Below are 22,103 nucleotides of genomic sequence, written 5' to 3' on the forward strand. Positions count from 1 at the left end.
TAGATGTTTTTGCTGAAGCAGAAGGAACATCTCATACTTATCCATTACATTTTCCTCTCTATACAGGGCCAAACATGTCCATGTATTTCTGGTAAGAGACACAGCAATAAACAGGGAAGCAAGGGAAAAGCCCCAACCTGGGTATCACCCAGCAACTAATGCTATTCCAAGAAGACCAACAAGGTGAGAGGCTATGTCTGGCTGCAGGGCTATTTCAGGTTTAAGGCCAGGGGAGCCTCTCTGAGGAGGAGACATTTAAGCCAAGATCAGAAGGTCAACGCCAAGTGGAAGTCCCAGGAAAGAGCATCTTTGGTGGATGGAAGAGCTAGTAGGAGGCTGTACGGTGTGCTCAGCAAGACAAGTGTCCCGCTTACACTCTTCTAGAGGACTGTTACCTCTTCCTCACCCTCCTCCTCCTCAGCAGCAGACAACTCTGCTGCCTGTCTCACAAGAAGAGAGCACCAAACTCTAGCCAGAAGCCCAGACAACCTCTAACAGCCTGCCTGCCTCGATTACACTCCACCTTCCTTTAACTGGGCAAGCTGCAGGTGCACCAGCAATGGTGACCAGAGCCCATCTTCTCAGGAGAGCAAAAGCCCATTCTCCCCTCTCCCCTGCAAGCAATCTAGCACCTTCCTCCCCCACCCCTCTCCCCCAACAAACAACCCTGGCTATCTCACCGTAGACCAACACAGCCCTCCACCCACATTTGCCTCTTGGAGCAAAACTCCCTAATGAGTCGGTCAGACTCACCATTGCATTCTCCGTCCTTAATTCCCCTTGAACCTGCAATTATCAGACTTTGAACTGAAATCACTCCATCTGCTACAGGACATGAGGCAATGCGTTTCACAAGCTATTTCAATGGCTGCCTGAGGACAAGCAGAGCTGAGCAGCAACTCTGAGGTTAGGGCTGTGGCCAGGGAGAGAGGAGGTGGTCAGGGGTGGGGTGTGTGCTGGATGTCCGGCCAGCACAGATAGCTGGCACATTTGATGTGGCAGGAGAGGGGATAGAGGAGAATCAAAAGGTAGTTGCTACACTGTTGTCTTCATTGATAAGATGGGGACAGCTAGGAGAGGCATAGGAAGGGGGCTTAGAGTAGACATCGTTGTCATAGGAATTTGATTCTGAACCAGCTTTCAGGCGTACTTGTTGGAAGGGCCAAGCAGGTGGACAGAGCAGCAGACACACAGCGGGTAGAGACAGGCAAGAGCTGGAGTGGGTGGTTTGGGACTCACTGGCATGTGGGCAGTGTTTAATGTCAGGGGTCTGAGAAGGTTCTTTGGACAGAATAGGGACATGGCTTCTCTCCTGGGTGCTGATCACGGTGCCACCCCTCTGCCTTCCCAACAGTATCCATGTGCCCTTGTCTGCAAGCATCACGGGCAGGGGATAGCCTGGGGAACTGGAATCCACAGGTTGTCCTGGCCTGGGACAAGGTGTTTCCACCCCAACAGATCCTGTCCCCAGCTCTCATGGCCTGGCTGTCATGCCTGCTCCCTGGTTTCGCCTGTGCTTTCTGCAGGAACCGAGTAACTGGCCACACCCACACCACTGTGCAGACACAGACTGGGCATCTAGGTCTTCTTTCCACAAACCACAGGTAGAACCACACTCCAACCATCTCCCTCTAGCAGAGAAGTTTGGTCTACTCTTTCATCGCTGCACTTGAACAAAGCAAGAATGCAGTGAGGACTGCCTGGGTCATAGTCAGAAACACACTCGAAACTTTCATAATAAATGACTTCTTATTCAATTATAGACTTGCTATGGATGGAGATTAAATCAAACAGAAATCTCTGGTCAAGGAGCCTCTGTGAGGTTATGCAAACGCAGCTCCCTGACCTCTGGGCAGCAGGCCTGGGGCCCCTGTGGCTTGCATAAACACACCACTGTTCTTCGGGCCTCCCAACGTTTTCATACCACATCCCTGGAGCCCTCGGTGGAACCACTTTTTAAACCTGCTAAGCTGAGAGAGAGCTGTGAGTGGGGCAGGCCAGACTCCAGAGCCCCTGCTGTCCCAGTAGGTTGGGGCCAGAATTGCCATTAGTCACATCGAGGCTGGTTTTACTAATAGGCAGGCGTTTTCCTCCTAAATGGTTCATCTACTGAAGAATAAACACGGAGACTCTGGCAGAGCACAGGCTCACTCCACCATGTTTACTAACAAGCAGCCTTCTCCCTAGAGTCACTGTGTGTGTCTGCATTGGAACAACGCAACAGAAGGAGTGGCTATCACTCAAGTGTTAACCCCTTGGAGCTCATTTCCGGTTTTAAAAGTCAATCAAATAACACATTACATACAACTCCTGTCTATGTCAAAATCTTAAAACTGATATAAAGACTTCTAAGCCCTTTATCTCACCTCTTTGCAAGCTCCTGACTTTAACAGGAAGTCCTGGCATTTGCTATGACAGGGACAAATGGAGAGGATATTATGCTAAGTGAAATAAGCCAGGCACAGAGAGAGAAATGCCACAGGATCCCACATGTGAAATCTAAAAGTGTAAGTAGAGGGTACAGTGGTGGTTTCCAGGGACTGGCGGTAGGCAGGAGCTGGGAAGAAGAGACACGGGTCAAGGGTGCCAAAGTTCCAGTGAGATCAGAAGACCCGGATTTCTGGTGATCTATTGTGGTGACTACATTTCTGAGTAATGCACTGTGCATTTCAAAACAGCCCAAAGAGAGGATTTCAAATCTTCTCAACACAAAGAAATAGTACTGGAGGTGGCAGACATGCTCATTGGACGATTTGCACATTCTACAGCATGGACAGGTGTTGAAATGACACTTTGTACCTCAGAAATACACACAATTACACCTCGTCAACTAAAGATAAAATAACATCAAGTGAATACCAAAACAAGAGGCTGATTCTCCAATTCAATAACAAATATTCACGAGAGCAGCATCTCTCATTTCAGGAGGTGAGGTCCCAAGGGTTATGGAGTCAACTTTGCACAAGTTCACCCTATTCTCTGCCCTGGATGGGATCTAAATGCACTATAGAGGCATAGCTGCTCTCCCACCCTACACAGTCTCCTGCCCTTGGAAGCAGTCCTAGTACCGTCAGACCACAGCATCAGCCCTTTAGGCACCGTTTCCATCCAATCTGAACATAGGAGATGGAATAAGTTATTTCTGATAGAACCTGAATGTCTATGTGTTCTTACCTCCTAAGCACTAAAGGAGTCTGGGTTGAAATAATTCCCAAAGATCATCTGGGGAACTTTAAGAGGATAGATTACCAGGCTCAGCCTCAAACTTCCTGAATCAGAAATTCTGGGAGTGAATTCCTGAATTTCACTGTAACGGAACATCCGTGTGATTAAAGCGCTCCCCTTGGTGATTCAGAATCAGGCTGTGTAGAGTTCATGCCCAGGCTGGTGCTGCTAACCTCTGATAAATGAGTTTCATGTCAGAGTTCAGCTAAACAGTCACAATTTGAAAATACTTTGAATCCTCTCCTAGCTTACTCCCTTAAGTGCAAAATATATTGAAGCATTTTATCTCCCTCTTTAGGTTCCAAACTTCAGATCCCAGACCAAAGCTTTGCATGCTGCTGTATACATTTTCCTCCTTTTCATGGTTGAAACCAAGCTTTGTAAAACATTATTATGGGAGTGCACCAAAGTTATATGTAAGGAGCCCTATCATCTGGGAGAGAGCATTTTTCTGAAGTGTCACCAGTTGTTTATCATTGTTTATTATCCAAAGTTAACAATTTATCTTAACAGAATGGGCTCGTCTCAACAGAAGAGCTTAGGAAGGAAAAGGCAAGGGGGCTGACTCACTGCAGAAGGGAAACCTTAGTCCCGTGTTCCGAGCAAAGCCAGAAGGCAGAGAGGGGAAGGTGGCCGTGTTTGTGTGCTCTCACGGGTGTTACGTAAGCATAACGTGAGAAGTTTTTCTCAGATAAAGCAAATATTTGATTTGGTTGCTAGACTTGTTTTGGGAAGATGCTTTTTCCAAATGTCCAAGAACAGTTTAAACAGGTCCCTGATTCTTTTGGAATAGTGAGTGTGTGGATGCTGTCAAATCCTATATCTAGGGAGCAGGCACGTTTAGCAAACGGCAGGGAAGATTAACCGAGTTAGCTGACAGCCATTAGTCAGGCTAGTAACTACAGCATTTACCGGGCTTTCAAAACAAAGCCAAACAAAACAAAGCAGTCCCAGTTCCTCCACATATATCCACCTTGTCCTTGAGCTTCTTCCCGCATAGGTCTAGAGCATATTCCGGGTCGCCTCAGAACTTCTAATAACACCTCAAGTTAAATCACCAAGTTAGAGACGGCATCAGTCCGTGGACATCATCTGAACACTGTTAGAAAGGGGAATGCAAAGCAATGGAGACTGGCCAAATCAGACGGGCCATTTATTTTAATTCTTTACTTTCTTTAAGATTTACTTTAAAAACATCATTTGACGGCAACACAGTAAAGGTGAATCAGCATTCACACACACCCCTAGATCATCTACTCATTATTCTCCGTTCCAGAGAATATTACTGACCCTGCACCACCCATTTTCTCTTGGAAAAGAGTCAGCTAAGTTTAACTCTCCTAAATGACATGCCCCGGTACTTTGTCCAGAAATCCAGCGTTCAGGAATTGATGACAAAAGCAGTCTTTCGAAATCACTCAAAACTCACATCTTCATGTCTTTGCTATGACAATGTCAAGAACTAGAGTAGAGCTGGAAGTGCCTGGGGGTCAAAAACCTCCTGCCTTTCCACCCATTCTTCCCTGCACTCAACACTTCCTTACTGAGTGAGCCTGGGCCCTGTTCCAGGCCAGCTTGGGGTCCAGGTTGGGATACGCATGAGTATCCTCCACAGAACCCCAGTGGCTTTGTAGTCACTCAGGGGGAGTATGTGTAATTGTCTATAAAATGAGAACATAAGATCCTTAGGACGTTGAGAGGAAGAGAGATTACAAAGCTGACTACAGGGATTTGGAATGCCCTATTCCAGTTATTCTCAAGGTAAATGTGATGCAAAGGATGGAGATCTTGGCAAGCAAAGCAAGAGAAATTAACCATGTTGGAAACTATCTTGACCATCCCGGCACACAGCAGGCCCTTGGCACAGAGGTACCAGAAGGAAACAGCTTATGATGTGAACAAAGGGAGCCTGGTGATCGGGAATGAACTGGGAAGCCTGTTTTGGAAAGGTGGTCAGGCCTCCCTCTGTGGAAATGAGGGGGCAGCCTTGCAGAGAACTGGGAGAATAGTGTCTACAGCAGAGGGAAGTGCAAGGCAGAGCCAAGAAGGGGAACAGTTGTCCCATCCGGGCACAGAGAGGGGGTACTGGTCATGACACAGGGATGGGTGAGGATGTGAAAGCAGGATGCAGCCAGGCCGTATAGAACCTCAAGCATCATGGTTGTGAGGCTGGGTTGTTGCTCTAGCAATTTAATGGGAATCCAAAGAAAAGAAATGATTTATCTAGGAAAGTGGCATAATTTATCATTTTTCAAGAATAATCAGATGGCATGTATGGTATCCATGGGCTAGAATAAGAACAGAAACTGGCAGTGTGGACACACATTTGGGGGCTCTTTCTGGATCTTGTTGAGAGGCAGTGGTTGTTTCCTGAGGAGCATGGCCATGGGTTCAGACAGAGCTGAGTTCAGACAGAATTTGAAGGCAGAACCCAGAGGACTTACTGGTGGACAGAACAAGAGGTCCAAGGAATCCAAGGTTGTTCCAGAGTTTCTGGGTTGAGCAACATGATGAGCAGAGCTTGTATGAAGTGCAAGGGAAAAGTTAGCAGAAAAAATACATGGAGGTAGGGGTGGGGGCTGTCTCTCCCATACCCAGACATATGACCATTTTGAAAGCAATACCAAGAACATATTTATATTCATTAGGTGATGACTCCATTTCAGGAGTATTCTCAGCTTAAAGAAGACAAGGCACCAAAAAGTGACTGGAATTCCTTGAGTGGTACTACTTCCTTGGAGGGTGGATGGCGTGGAGATGCAGACATTCTGGCTCCTTCCCCCGAGGTCAAGGGCTTGCTCCACACCATCCAACGGTTACTGGGGCTCTGTAATTTCCCTTTCCAGGTTTCCAATGTGGGTGTTTTGTTGGTATTTGCAACTCAAATACATGAAACCATCTATCAGTGATCCCAGGAACAGAAGAAAATACTCTGAGAATTTCCAAAATATTGATCTAGAAATATTGTTAAAGGAAAAAGATTCCTTTGGATATTTGATTCCTTGTAAAAGATAAAGACCAAGTATGCACTGTTAAATATTGTTCAATGAGTTACCAAATGGAGGAAATAAAAGTAAAGTTGTCCTTAATATGAAAGAGCTTCATTTTCATATTTTAAAGCTATTTTAGCTGACTCCCTAATTGCTAATTCATTCAGTTACTTCTGCTAGAAGATGCACGTCCAGTCCATGTTAGGCAAAGCTCACTCAAAGCACATACTGTCCATAATGATGTCCCTGTCTTTCTGTGCAAAACAGACTCCTCTGATCCACGGTGGCCAGCCCTACTCTCCAGGTGTGTCATTGCCAGAGGGCTGGAAGAGTGGGCATCTCCGATCCCAGCTGGCGACCAGGTGAGAAGACAGTGGGGGAAATAAAGCTTATCCTGCATCCAAAGTGCACTAAGGCTCCAGGACAAATCCTGAAAGGTTCCTGAAGACAACAGGCAGGTGTGTTACATCCAAAGATGCACAGGACAGGAGGTTCAGCTCAGTTTGACAGTGACCTTGAGAAGCCGAAAAGACACGCCTCTGTCACTGACAGCAGCACCAGCAGTGCCCCCAGAACCATCACGAACACCAGCTTTGATTCATCACAAGTCATGGAGTGTGAGATCTGCAGGGCCACCGGGCAGCAGCCCAGCCTCCTGCCACTCTGACAAGTTCCGCATTTCAAATGCTCTCCTCTGCCTGCTTGAAAGATAGCACCTGGGAAATTTAAAGTGGGCAACTTTGGACTACATCTCAGGTTAGAGTTGAGCAATGCTGAATGCCACCCTATCAGGACATAGACCTTGGAGCTGCGGCCCAGGTGGCTCTGGGACAGCAGTGGGCAGACACCCTGAGAGCCTAAGGGACTTGCAGAGCGCAGGTTTTGAGGTTCAGTTTGAATTTCCAAATTAACACGAGCAGGAGGCTAATGCTGCGGTCCTTGGTTTTTAGCAGACGGCGGATGACTTCCCACTGGAATGTTCTTGTTTTCCTTCAAATTTCATGTGTTAGATGATTAAGGAGATGCCCATTCACGTATACAAGGTTATGACTGACTCCTGCCTGAGTGAACATTTGATTCAACAGAAGTTTGTCTAAATGTTAAACAATATATAAAATATAACTCCTATTTGCTTAACAATACAAATAAGTTCTCGAAACTTGTGAAATAGTGAAAAAAGAGGTATTCATATAGGGATATACAGGTAACATCAGTTTGTTGAAACTATATAAGAGAGTTTCAGAGAGTTCATGGAAAAATGAATTTAAAAGATAAGTTCATTTTGGCCAACAACTTTTGCAATTCGTGTGTAGTTGTTCAAATATGCATTTCCATGAACGTTTGTTTATCATTTTATTGCATAGATAATTCTTTTCTACAATTTAATTTTTAAACTACGGCTCTTTTTTTTGAAGGGTTTCAGAATAGAAACCTTTCTCCCAGCTGTGATTTGTAGATCTGCTTCTGAATGAAAACAAATAGACCAGACCACAGGCGTGCTGGTTGAGAAAGCGTCTTCGTGGCATCGGAGGCCTGTGGTTTCCTTGTTGAGTCTGCTCTCTGCAATGCAAAACCTCCCACAATGCCCTCTTGGCTTCCCTGGGGGGTGTTCCGGGATTCCTTGGATTTGTGAATAACTTTAAACCGGCGGCCTGGAGCCTCATCATCGAATCAGTGATGATTACTAGACACTGGCGGGTCTTTTCCAGGGAAAAAGCTGCTGCTTTAAAACAATGCTGCACTTGGAAAGGAACTCTGCCAGGCACAGTGGATTAATCTTGCCACTTCTCAGTGAGATAAATGAAAGAAGGAACAGTGCCAGCAAACACTATTCTTTCAGTATCCTCAAAAGCCAAACATTTGAGAGCACGAAAGCCAAGATTTATAAGCAGCAGGAAGTATGTTGGGGCCTTCAAAAATAAAATAAATTCTCCTGCTTATTTTGGCCATGTATATTCCTTTCAGATTTGAGCCCAGGTTGTCATAGGTAAGAAATATTTCTTTGTGGCTGAGTCTCAGGATTCGTTCACCACCCATTTCTCATAGATTGCCTGATGGCCTGGAATGGGCTAAGAGAATGGAAATTAATAGATAAATTAGCTCCAAGAAAACTTAACCGAGAAGGAAAACAACCCCATAATAATAGCATTTCATCTTTTCAAACTTGGAAAGAACTACATTTAGAATTTAGTTAATGCTGTCTTTGGCTAACGTTGTCTTTGTTGTGATGGCATATATAAGGTGTAGATATTGGAACTCATTTCAGATGGGACAGGAGCTCGAAGTCTGTTTCTGAAAACTGAATGAGATCAGAAAGGAAAGATGATTTCAGGACGCATCTAGGTAACTGCATTGTGCTTTCTCCATCAGAGGCAGAGCCCTGAGTCAGAACCCAAGTCCGCTGAGGCTCTGCTGACAACGCAGGCTCCCCTAGTCCCATGGCAGAGCACATGCGTCTTTAGTGACAGCGTTCTCTTCATAAGAAGCTGTGTGGTCCATCTGTGGCTGACAGCTATAAAGGGTAGAGAAGGAGGCTTCCACCAAGGGGGTGAATCTCAAATGCATGGTCCAATTTAAGTTTCTGACATGGGGGAGCTAGGCAAGAAGTAAGCTCCTGAAGAATGAGTTGGAAGATTTTCCCACAGTTTCTGTGTAGACTTGCACTGTAGCTCCACCTCCTTACATGACAACCCAGCACACCCAGCTTCCCAGAAAACACTTGCATGTCATTCAGGACTGGGAAGGAGGAGACACCGTGATGACCACCTGGAAGTGAACCTCTGCATGGAGTTGCCATGAAACCCTCAGAAAATCTCACCCACACTAAACCCTGCCCAAACTCCACCCTGTTTGTATATTCAATCAGGGCACTACCCCCTGCCTCAGTAAAGGGACTGCTGGATGTGAGAGAGATCCCCTTTGGTTCCTTATTTTGCCTTCCCCCACACTCTGGCCTTGTGGGTACCTCTCTGGCCCTCTCATGGTGAGTTTTCTCCTCATGGAGTTACCTGCACTCATACTCTGTCACTTTAAATAAATCCTGCTCTTATTTTCATACATTATTTATTCATCTGCTTTAAATTCTTATCTCACACAAGGGCAAGGACTTGGAATAAGAACCAGGGAACACAGTCCTATAATTCTAAGGGGATCCTGACCTGGAAATTGCTCTAGTATCTCTCAAATTTGGAAAAAAAAAAAAATGGAGAGAGCACATAGCAATTTACTGAGCTTCCAGAATGAGCAGGTACTAGGTGTTGGGGGATTTTCCTTTGATATTGTCATTTAGTACCCACTACAGTGTGATCTAGTATTGTTATTCATTTTGTAGAAGAAAGAGAACAAACAATTGTCTCAACATCACACAGCCACTACCTGTTAGCTTCCAGGTCTCACTTCAAAGTCTGTCCATTTTTAATATTTACACTTTACTCTCCATCTATGATATGAAATAACTGAGAGACTGTCTTGTTTTTATAAATAGTGACAAAAAGTCCTAAGCCTGCAGAACTTCAGAACCTGCAGTTAATGAGGTTACTTCCACCAAACTCAAGCCAATCAAGTAGTGATTATTGAAGTAAGATCATTTGAAAAACTATAAGTACTATAAAATAAAAGTCAAGCATCAAAGCAGATATTTAAATTTTAAATTCACTTCTTCAAATGATAAAGTCAATAACAAGAAAAAGCACTTTCATACTTATATCCATTTTCTATTCACTCACAAATTCTGTGGTTGGTAGATTCCAATGCAGAATGCTGCTAGTAGCTATACTCTGTTACAATTTTTTTTCAACCAGTTCCTTTGTAATGTTTGCCTGAAAACATTACAATGGCAGAATATTGATATGCAATGTGAGTGCCTAGCTTTTACCCATAAGGATGTTAGGAAATAAGATCATTTCTAGTTTATATAGTTTTATTGAATTGTATCCTCCTCTTATTGCTTTTTAAATCAGCACAGAAGGCAATTTTCTGATTATTTGTGAGGCACATAAGTCATTTGTCATAATTGGATGCCTTAGTGGTTAACATTCACAAGTAATTTCAATCAACTTTGGTTTTACAAATTCAATGTCTTACCACAGCTTATAACTGAAACCATTTGGTAGTTAAAATATCCCATGTCAAATCTCCAAGTCTTTCTTTTCAACTTTTTTCTTTGTACATGGCATTGCTCCATTACTAAATCAGCAGCTTGTTCATTTGATGTCACCTAGACTCTCTTAATTGAGTACAGCCACCAGAACACATCTCTGTTCCTCCAGAGCAGGGGAGGGACAGTGTGAGCCACCATGACACGTGCCCTACACCCGGAGCCAACCCCAGTGCGCTCCTCCCAAAGGATATTTCTGAAAACTTTCCACTCATTAAGCGTCACACATGTCCCTCGCCATCCATACCTCTTTCCAATTTCCATTCTTTTCCCAATCAATATCTTCCCTTTGCAGTGCTTTCAAGTCCCCTGATCAAAGCATGTGGGGTTAACATCATTAGACTGAGAGGCAAGGGGCACAGACTGGAAAGCTTCTTTTCAAGGGGAATTCAACTTTTTCTCCTTTAACTACCAGGTTTTATTTCTTCTCTAAATATTTCACATTTACAAAGCTCTCCATCCAACTGGACTATGATATGTGGATGGCTTTACAAGGTTGGCCATCTGAGATAATAGTAAATGATAGTTTGAGGTAGTCCCAGCCCTTACCTGATGGGTACCTTGTGGAGTGTGGTACTCAGAACTTCTGAGCCTGTCTCCCCATCACTAAGGTGTAGTGAGAACGTCTGCCCATCTTGAGGTGTGACGGGAGTGACTGCCCATTGGCACCACCCAAGGTTGCTGTGTAGAATGACTAACACTGTGTCAACAGCACCATAAGTCATACAGTGTCCTGCATATTTGGCAGTTACTATTACAGTTCTATACCCTATTACCGGGGCAGGTCCTCAGAAATCAAAGGAAGACAAATGCAGTGCGATTTACCAATTCTTCATTCTCGAACTCTGGATTATATTGTGCCGCATCTTCCGTCACTGGTTTCTGAACGATATTTCTGCAGATGAGCCAGATGGCCAGACTCGCAATGAACATGCCGATGTCAGGTACAAACACTCTGATTCCATTGCCGGCATCGGCTCCTTTTAAGCTAAGGAGGAAAAGGGGAAAGAGGAAATTTAGTTGTTATTGTGTTTGTATGGTCCAACCACTTCATAGTGTTTCACTTTTGTTAATGATTTAAAATAAAAGGCCCTCAATTTCTGCCTAGAAGGTACCAGAAAACATTTCATCAACTGCAGAGTCTTATGAAATTACTTAAGAATCAAGTGTTTCCTCCACATGTTAGAAATATTATAAAGAACTAAACCAATTCCCAAAAACATGCTAAGGAATTATGTTGTTAAATAAGCGTGGCCAGTATGAATGCAGTCATTTACAATCTAGCTGAAGTAGTTAAACACTATAAATCTACTAGCAGCTAGAAAATATTTTATGTTGGGTGGATAAAAGTCAAAGCTAGAAGGAAACACAGAAAATGTCAAAACAGCCTTTGAATTCGGGATCTCTTCCATTAATTTGTGTACTTAGTTGATTTTGTCATGCATACTGTACCAAGAAAAGTGGATCTAGTATGCTTTTTTCTTTTAGTTGTAGGGAAATGATACTGCACTTGGAATGGGAAGATCTGGGTTTAGTTCTTAGTCTGACTTGGTGGCTGCATTTCACTGGGGAGCATCTCAGAGTCACCTGTTCTGCCACCGTACAAAAGAGACAGTGCCATTTGCTGGCCTTTTCTGATTTCAATGAAATGAGATTATCAGTTATGATTTTAGGGGGAAAAAAAGAGAAATATATATGTACAAAATAACACACATGAAATAAATCCAAAACATGTGAAGTACATATGTATAAAATAACATGTAGAAAATATAAACATATACTTACACTTGGGCATATGTTTTTTTTTTAATTTTTATTTTTGACAGGCAGAGTGGACAGTGAGAGAGAGAGAGACAGAGAGAAAGGTCTTCCTTTGCCGTTGGTTCACCCTCCAATGGCTGCCGCGGCCGGTGCACTGCGGCCGGCGCACCGCGCTGATCCGATGGCAGGAGCCAGGTACTTATCCTGGTCTCCCATGGGGTGCAGGGCCCAAGCACTTGGGCCATCCTCCACTGCACTCCCTGGCCACAGCAGAGAGCTGGCCTGGAAGAGGGGCAACCGGGACAGAATCCGGCGCCCCGACTGGGACTAGAACCTGGTGTGCCGGCGCCGCTTGCGGAGGATTAGCCTAATGAGCCACGGCACTGGCAGGGCATATGTTTTGAGAACAGCAGCAGTTGCCATTTAGATAACTTTCACACTTGCATGGTATTTATTGTTAGAACTGGGATCTAACAGGAACAGGGCACGGCAGGCAATGAGGGCTGCAGGGTGAGGTAGAGAGGAGGAAGGCCTTCCGCTGGAAGAGGAGGAGAGGGCTGTGTCTGGGAAGGTAATACACACACCATCTGTGACTTTGGGAAGCATCCAACCGTAATGAAAATGGGAATAAGAGGCAATATATTGAGTTGCCAGCATGGCTGGCCAGCACACAGCACCTCAACAGAATGTGTCCTGGCTAAGCTCACTCTGCTATGAGTGGAAGACAACAGAGTTTAATAGCTACTGGCAGACTTCTCACACCATTCAGCACACAATGCAGTCCAGCCACGTCCTGCACAGCGGTGCTAGACCATTACCCAGAATGCCACTGCACTGAGTGACCGGGTGTTGTGTCAACGTGCAGGGCTAAAATCATGGTATTTATTATTATTAGTGAAAGCCACACGAAAAGTGATTCTTGGAATGTTTTCTGCTCACCCATATAATAAGGAATAGACTGTGGCAAGAAAATGCTAATGAGATGACTAGGTGATATGATGAAAAAGTTCTGCAGACTTGGGTTTACAAAATGAATTTGGAGTAGGGAAAATACAGCCAAGGGAGTCAGAATTCTGTGCTGATACAGGTTGAGTGTTCCTTATCCAAGGTGCTTAGGACCAGAGTGCTTCAGATTTTTTTTTTGATTTTAGAATATTTGCATATATATAAGGAGATATCTTAGGAATGGGACCCAAGACTAAATGCAAAATTCATTTGCTTATTTATAGCTGACAATATTTTTAAATAATTTTACATGTATATTTCTTATTTATTTATTTTAAGATTTATTTATTTATTTGTGGCCAGCGCTGCAGCTCACTAGGCTAATCCTCGCCTTGTGGCGCCGGCACCCCAGGTTCTAGTCCTGGTCGGGGCGCCGGATTCTGTTCCAGTTGCCCTTCTTCCAGGCCAGCTCTCTGCTGTGGCCTGGGAGTGCAGTGGAGGATGGCCCAAGTGCTTGGGCCCTGCACCCCATGGGAGACCAGGATAAGTACCTGGCTCCTGCCATCGGATCAGCACGGTGTGCCGGCCGTGGCGGCCATTGGAGGGTGAACCAATGGCAAAGGAAGACCTTTCTCTCTGTCTCTCTCTCTCACTGTCCACTCTGCCTGTAAAAAAAAAAAAAAAAACTTATTTATTTATTTGAAAGAGTTACACAGAGAAGGAGAGGCAGAGAGAAAGAAAGAGAGGTCTTCTATCCTCTTGTTCACTCCCCAATTGGCTGCAATGGCCAGAGCAGTGCCTATCCAAAGTCAGGAGCCAGGAGCTTCTTCTGGGTCAACTGAGTAGGTGCAGGGGCCCAGGGACTCGGGCCATCTTCTACTGCTTTTCCAGGCCATAGCAGAGAGCTGGATCGGAAGTGGAGCAGCCAGGACTCACTGGTACCCATATGGGATCCCGGCACTGCAGGAGGTAGCTTTAACTGCTACGCCACAGCACTTGCCCCTAAATCATATTTTTAAAATAATATTTTAAATAGTTTTTGCATGAAACTGAATCTCATGTGTGGAATTTTCCACTGGTGGCATCATGTTAACACTAAGAAGGTTTCAGACTTTGAAGAAATCTTGGTGTTCAACCTGTTTTGCAACTTCTGGAGAAGATGAACTTGTCAGTGGAAATAATAAGACAGGAACTTCAAAGGAGGAATAAGTTGTGAAGAAAATAAAGATAGGATTTGGTCAGAGACAGGAAGTGAATCATAGGCCTATATATAGCAAGGAAAGGTATGTACGTAGGAGATATTTCAAAAAGCTCATGAAAATGGGTTTGGGGTGGTCATTTGACTCAGCAATTAATACGTCAGTTGGGACACCCATGTTCCATGTTAAGGCGCTGGGGTTCAAGTTCCAGTCCGGCACTCAAGCTCCAGGCAGAGGTGATGGCTCAGGCAGTTGGGCCCCCACCACCCATGTGCAGACCCAAACTGAGTTCCTGGCTGCTGGAACAGCTCCAGCTGTTTTGGAGACTGAAACAGCAGAGGGGGGTTCTCTTTCTCTTTAGCTCTATTTCTCTACCTTTCCAATAACTTAGATAAATAAATATTAAAATAAGTTTATTTTGGTGCAATTTTTTTTAAAAATACAAGTATAGTTAGTTCTGAAATAATGTGCATTTTCCATGAATTTCTTTTTTTTTTTTAAATTGTCCCCTCAAGAGACAGAGAAAGAAGTAACAGATAGAAAGTGAGAAACAGCTTCCACCCATTGGAATGGAATGCAGCACTGGGGCTGGGGCTGGCCAAAGCCAGGAGCCAAGAACTGAGCTCCAATCTCCATGTGGACGGCAGGAACCGAGTCACTTGGTAATACTGGTGACAGGCATCCCAACCAGCATCCTAACACAGGTCAAATCCCGACATCCCACCCCCTAAACTTTTTAAGTTCCTCTGTGTGCGTGGATTTCAGGAGATTTTGCACACTGGGGCAGGCATCTGTGCAGTGGTTAAAACTGCTGCCTGGGGCACCTGCATTCTATGAAAGAGTTCTAGAGCTTCCGAGTCCTGACTCTGCTCTCCATTCCAGTGTCCTTCTAATGTGCACCCTGAGAAGCAGCAGAGCGTGGCTCAAGTAGTTGGGTGCTTGCCACTGAAGTGGGATGCCAGATTGAGTGCTTTGGCCCAGCCCAACAGACCCCAGCTGTTGGGGCATTTGAGGAGCAAAACAGGAGATGGGAAATCTCTCTCCACCTTTTTTTTTTCCGTCTGTCTGTCTTTCTTTGTCTCTCTGGCTTTCAAATATATAAAAATGTAAAAAAATTTTTTTTTTGCACAAATAAATTTAATTCTACTTTCCACAAATTCTTGAAGTACCCTCATACATACCAATTTACATTTTATGTAATTGCAATCTGTATTGATTTATATCTTATGAAGGTATTTCAAGAAGTTCACAGACAATGAATATTTATAGCCTGGTGGTTAAGATACACAAATCCCACATCAGGGGAATACCTGGGTTTGATTCCTGACTCAAGATCCTGACTCAAGCTCCCTGCTAATGCAGACCCTTGCTCATGTACATCATTGTGGGAGACCCAGATGGAATTCTTGGCTCCTGGCTTTGGCCTGGCCCAGCCTGTGCTGTTACGGGCATTTGGTGAGTGAGCCATCAGGTGTAAGATCTTTCTCTGTCTCTCTGTCTTTCAAATAAAATGAAAATAAATAAATAAAAATTTAAAAGCTCATGGAAAATGGAATTAAAGGTATGAATTTATTTTGGTGCAGAACAGTTTCTAAATCCTTATTCAGTTTTTTATGATATGCATTTGCCATGTCTTACAAATATAATAATATTTGCATAAAAACTTTCTGTAACAAAATAAATTCATAATTTTAACTCCATTTCTCCACAACCTTTTTGAAGTTCCCTCATATACATGATATATTTTTATATAAACACTTAAGAATAATAAATGGTAGCAAAGCTTCTATATGAAAATACCCACTGTTAGTGAGTGTGTAAGTAAAATATTATTGTTACTATCTTCCTTACTGAGCACTTCCTTTGTATTTACAGATCTGTACTTGCATTTATCCAACCGCCATATGGAGTTAGGCATTATTATCCTCTTTTTAAATACAAAGAAGACTAGGGCTTCAAAAGGCAAACTAATCTTCTCAAAGTCCTACTTCACTCTGCTTAAATCCAAACTTAGGCCCTCAGCTACATTCTTATCTATGTACCCACAGAACCACCCCTTTCAATATTCCTTCTTTGTCTACATAGTTGTACATATTTCTAGATGACAAAACTAAGCTATTTGGAAACTGATCTGTTCATTTGATAGTCACTGACATTGTCACAACCCATTAATGCTTTTTATAGATCATCATGGCCAATGTCAGGTAGTACTGACTCAACTAGTCCATCACCACTGTATATAGATTTTGCATTTTTTAACTGTAATAGCATGTGTGAAAGTTAAATCTTAGTAAATTAAAGGTTTTCTGATCCAGAATTTTCTGGAAATCAACTCTTGGACGAGGCTAATTTGTTTTGATTTTGTTCTGTTTTGCTTTGCTTTAATAGTCTGGAGGTCGGCATTTAGCTCGGTGGTTAAGATGCTGGTTGGCATTCCCACATTGTACACTGGAGTAACTGGGTTTAATCCTGGTTCTGTTTCCAATTCCAGCTTCCTGTACTGTGCACTTTAGGAAGCAGTGATAATGGCTTAAGTACTTGTGTCCCTGCCACCCACAGGGGAGACTTGGACTGAGTTCTGGGCTCCTGGCTTCAGCTTAGCCTAGGCCTGGCTACTGCAGGCATGAAGGGAATGAACCAGTGATGGAAATTCATTCACTCTATCTATCTATCTATCTATCTATCTATCTATCTACCTATCCATCCATCCATTCATCCATCCATGTCTGTCTGCCTGCCTCTTGCTCTCTATCTTCTTTACAAATAAAAAAATAAAAAAAAATTTAAAAAAAAGAAAACTTAAATAGTCTGAAAGAGGGACTGTGCTGAGAAAGCTTCATTTTTACAAATGGCTCTGAATTCTTAAAACAAGCACTGTGTGTCAGAGGTTTTTAAAAAATGACAAATTCCTTTCACTTGGGTCAAGAGTAAGAAAATTCAAATAAAAGAGCTTAGTCTAAATTAAATTTGTAAAAATGGAATGTGATTTCATAGAAAAAATGCAGGGGTTCTTTACATAACTTTGCTGTGTGTTTAACCTGATTGAACAGACCAAATGAATGAATATCATTAGAATGCGAAAGGAAAAGAGGACCAGTGAAAAGGCCAGGCTTTGGTGACTGCCCTAGTGTGGGGCTGAGGCCAGAAGAACTGGCTGGAACTCCTCGCATGGATTTTTGGCAATAGATTATTATAGCTCTTTCATGAACAACAAATTGACTGTGGCGTTTTACTAAAGGCACCAACCAAGCTCAGTTGAGGGGAAAAGAGTTCCTGCGGGGAAGGTAACAAGAGCTCCAGCTGTGGCCTCAGCTGCTTCTTGCACCACAACAGAGATTGGGGAGAACCGGAGCCGAGCCATGCCCACCTGGGGACGGCTCTAAGCTCCCAAACTGCAAACGGTTGCTTTGAGACAACAGGCTAAGCTTTGTGCTTCTGGGCCCCAGGAGAGCTATTTTATAGCACACATATATTAAGGGAATAAATGAATGCAGTTTGCAAAAGCAATCACTTCACTCGCTGTGATAGAATTCAGCTACTGGATCCAGGATTGGACTGTGAGCCCCCTTTCGAATGCACTCATTCAGCCACAGAGGTGCTAAACTATTAACTTCTACTCAGGTTGCTGAGTTAACAAAGCAGTGCATTCATAATGCTGCCATTGCAGAAACAATGAGGCTTTTGAAAAAATAAAATAAAGAGTATGGACGATAATCAGGTCATAATCTAAGTGATATGTCACTGGGATTTCTTCTTATCAGTAGAGTTTCCTTCTTTGTGTTTTGCAGTGTTTATACTCATGATGCAGGTCCTCAAAGGTACTGTGCATTCAAACAACACAGAGCAAAAGAAAAGAAACTTTTAATCATTAAGTACCAGAAATTCACAAACATATATTTTTCTATAGAAAAATAATTAATTTGATTCAAACCTCTTTTTTTTTGAAACCACAAAGCCATTTCTTAAAAATTTCATCTAACATCAACTATATCCTATAAAGTTAGTGTTCACAAAACAGGCTTAGAATAAGTCTGGGTAAGAGGATGCTCATTGGTGTAGGTTTTTGATAGAAATGGTTGAATAATTTGGAAATCACAGTAACACATAGCTATTTCCTACACATTTATCTCCTACACATCTTAGCCTCCAAGATTTTTAGAAATCAACTGGAAAAAAACCTAAACAGACATTTCTCAAGGGAAGACATACAAATGGTCCACAGATATATGAAATGCAAATCAAAACTACAACGAGATACCACCTTACTACAGTTAGAATGGCTGCTATTAAAAAGACAAAAAGTAGCAAGTGTTGGTGAAGATGGAAAGAGAGGGAAGCCTTCCACACTGTTGGTTGGTATGTAATGTAGAGCCATCATGGAAAACAGTATGGTGGGTCCTCCAAAAATTGAAAATAAAGCTACCATGGATGATCCAGCAATTCCATTATTGGGTATATATACAAAGGAACCGAATCAGCATGCTGAAGAGACACTGTGGACTCCCACATTAACTGCAGTACTGTTTCCAGTAGCCAAGAAATGGAAAGAACCCAAGCATCCATCAACGAGTGAATGAATGAAGAAAATGTGGACTACTATTCAGCCATAAAAAGAACGTTTTATCATTTGTGTCAACTTGTAATTATGTTAAACAAAATAATCCAGACACCAAAAGACAGATACTGTGTGATCTCATCCATATGTGGAATCTGAAAAAGGAATTCTATTCTGGTCTCTCAAGCACTTCAAATGGGATACCTGTGTCACAGGTAGCAGCTTAAGTCACTGGGACACAACGCCGGCCCTGTATTACTTCTTTTTTTTTTTTTTAAAGATTTTATTTATTTATTTGACAGGTAGAGTTACAGACAGTGAGAGAGACAGAGAGAAAGGTCTTCCATCTGATGGTTTACCCCCCCAAATGGCCGCAACGGCCGGCGCTGTGCCGATCCGAAGCCAGGAGCCAGGTGCTTCTTCCCGGTCTCCCATGCTGGTGCAGGGGCCCAAGCACTTGGGCCATCCTCCACTGCGTTCCTGGGCCTCAGCAGAGAGCTGGACTGGAAGAGGAGCAACCAGGACTAGAACCGGCACCCATGTGAGATGCCGGCGCCACAGGTGGAGGATTAACCTAGTGTGTCACGGCGCCAGCCCCACCCCTGTATTGCTAAGTGTTTTACAAATCTGTCTGATAGCAGCTCATGTCTCACTCAATGCTTTGTCCCTGGGGTGTGGAATGGTGTGGAGGATCAGTCAAGGTCAGCTGCACACCTGTGAGCTCCAGGGCACCTGCTGACTCCTCCAAACGCTGACTCTTCCTACTACTGCAGTTTGTACAAAGCACTGTGGAAGAGTCAGGTGAGATAATCACTGCAAAGAACCTTGTAACTTCATTTGGGGAAGAGAAAATGCAATCACTAAGGAGCGGTTGCATCACTGTTGTCAGAGGAACAGGATGGCGATCGAAAAGCGTTCATGAATAAACACAACATTTTGCACGTGCAGATCTCATTGTCAAAATTAAAAATCACTACAACATATACTTGGCTTTACTAAATAGGTTGGAGAAAGCATTTCAAAACAAGAGATATAAAGTGTATCTAACGAACAGTAAATGGCTCAATTTGACACAATTTTTTAACCATCACTTCAATGAAAAGTATTGATTCTGTGCAATACATGGTCACTTAGCATGAAGTATTGGCTGTGAAAGTGTATCAAGGATAGAAGTCAGAGAGATGGGTTAAGGTAAAGATTTATTGAAATAATTCACCTACCCAGAACCTGTGAAGACTTTAGACCAAGAGGAATACAAGAAGGTCCTACAGAGGAAGTGACAGTGCTGTGAGTGACAGTGTATTTCTATGGTGAGAGTGAGGTGTGCCAGGACCCTCAGCTGCGCAGGTCGGGCTGAAGCCATGTGGAATTTGTGCAGAAAGAGAAGCCATGACTGAATGGGTAGATCTGAGCCTTTTCTTCTCACATGGGTTGGCAAAATTCAATAGAGTAAATTAGATTACTTAGAGGCAATGCATAGCATAGAATAAATATATATGTAAGGCATTCTAAACTAATTATATGTATCCATTACAGGGTACTTAACAGTAATTTAATTTAATTCAAAGTAAATTCTGCATTCACAAACAGGCTAACCAGGTTTTACACAGAAGTCTTGGTTAAATAAACCACTTAGATCCATCAATTTTCCCACCAAATGTTAAACTAAATTGTGCTGTTTTCCAGGTATATGGCAATTATGCTTTTCATATACATTATATATACTATACTGCTGCAAGCATCATATTTGAAATAGCCAAGTGATTTCTTTACAATCTTGTTAAAGTCACATTAATGTTATTTATTCAGAGGATGATTCTACTTCTAAACAGGGAGTTGAGAAAACTGGGAGTTAAGACTAATGGGCATATCATAAATAGGAGAATGGACTGATTAAATGATGGCAAATACATAACATGAAATAAAGCAATAAATGCATGCAAATGCAGGTGCAATCTGGGTCTACATCCACAGATATGGATGCATCTAACAATCATGGTGAACAACAACAAAAAAGAACAAATGTGCAAAATATTGGTTTCTTAGGGAATCATCAATAATGAACTACATGAAAATGACATTAAAATGGTTGCACACACTTTCCTGGTAGTAGCTTCCCCAAAAGTCTGTACACTGAGAATTAGTCCACTTGTCTTTTTTTAAAAAAAGGCTTATTTATTGGGCCAGCATTGTGTGCAGCTGGTTAAGTCGCCATAAGCGATGCGCATTCCATATGGGAGTGCCCATTCAGTCCTGGATGCTCTGCTTCTAATCCAGCTCCTTGCTTATGCTCCTAGGAAGGCAGCAGAAGATGGTCCAAGTGCTTGGGCTCCTGCAAACCTCATCCTGGAGAGAGTTCCTAGCTTGTAACAACCGCTTGGTCTAGCCCTGACCATTGTGGCCATTTGTAACTGCTTTCAAATAAATACATTTTGTAAAGATTTATTTTTATTTATTTGTAAAGCAGAGTTACAGAGAGAGGTAGAGACACAAAGAGAGAGAAATCTTCCTTTGTCTGGTTCATTCCCAAATGGCCACAGTGACCAGGGCTGGGCCAGGCTGAAGCTGGGCACCAGGAGTTCTTCCAGATATTCCACATGGGTGCAGGGGCTCAAGCACTTGGAACATTCTCCACTGCTTTCTCAGGAGCACTAGCAGGGAGCTGGATCAGAAGTAGAGTGCCCGGGACTTGAACCCACTGCACCACAGTGCCAACCCCTCAAATAAATACTTTTTAAAAATTATTTGTTTATTTGAGAGGCAGAGAGTATGAGAGACAGAGAAGCATCTTTCATCTGCTGGCTCATTCCTCAAATGAATGCAACAGCCAGGACAGGGCCAGGTCAAAGCCAGGAGCCAGGAACCAATCCAGGTCTCCCATATGGGTGGCAGGAATCCAACTACTTGAGCCATTACCATTGCCTCTAGGCATCTGCGTTAGGTGGGAGGCTGGGTATTGAACTCAGGTACATTGATACGAGACTCAGGAATCCTTTTTTTTTTTTTTTTTTTTTTTGACAGGCAGCATTAGACAGTGTGAGAGAGAGAGAGAGACAGAGAGAAAAGTCTTCCTTTTTCCGTTGGTTCACCCTGCAAGTGGCTGTTACGGCTGACACGCTGTGCCGATCCAAAGCCAGGAGGCAGGTGCTTCCTCCTGGTCTCCCATGGGGTGCAGGGCCCAAGCACTTGGGCCATCCTCCACTGCACTCCTGGGCCACAGCAGAGAGCTAGACTGGAAGAGGAACAACCGGGACAGAATCTGGCGCCCTGAC

The 22,103-nt window shown here is 43.3% G+C and overlaps 1 protein-coding gene across 6 annotated transcripts in view; it reads right to left on the reverse strand.

The window, feature by feature from the left end:
- Positions 1-22,103, reverse strand: part of PIEZO2 (piezo type mechanosensitive ion channel component 2) — a 453,482-nt gene that overhangs the window by 176,312 nt on the left and 255,067 nt on the right. For all 6 annotated transcript variants that reach the window (XM_070050492.1, XM_051851439.2, XM_051851440.2 and 3 more), the window contains exon 5: positions 11,197-11,359. In XM_070050492.1, the coding sequence (XP_069906593.1) occupies positions 11,197-11,359 (163 nt within the window). The remainder of the gene's footprint in view (positions 1-11,196; positions 11,360-22,103) is intronic.

The sequence above is a fragment of the Oryctolagus cuniculus genome, chromosome 10, assembly GCF_964237555.1.
Source record: "Oryctolagus cuniculus chromosome 10, mOryCun1.1, whole genome shotgun sequence".
Classification (NCBI taxonomy): domain Eukaryota; kingdom Metazoa; phylum Chordata; class Mammalia; order Lagomorpha; family Leporidae; genus Oryctolagus; species Oryctolagus cuniculus.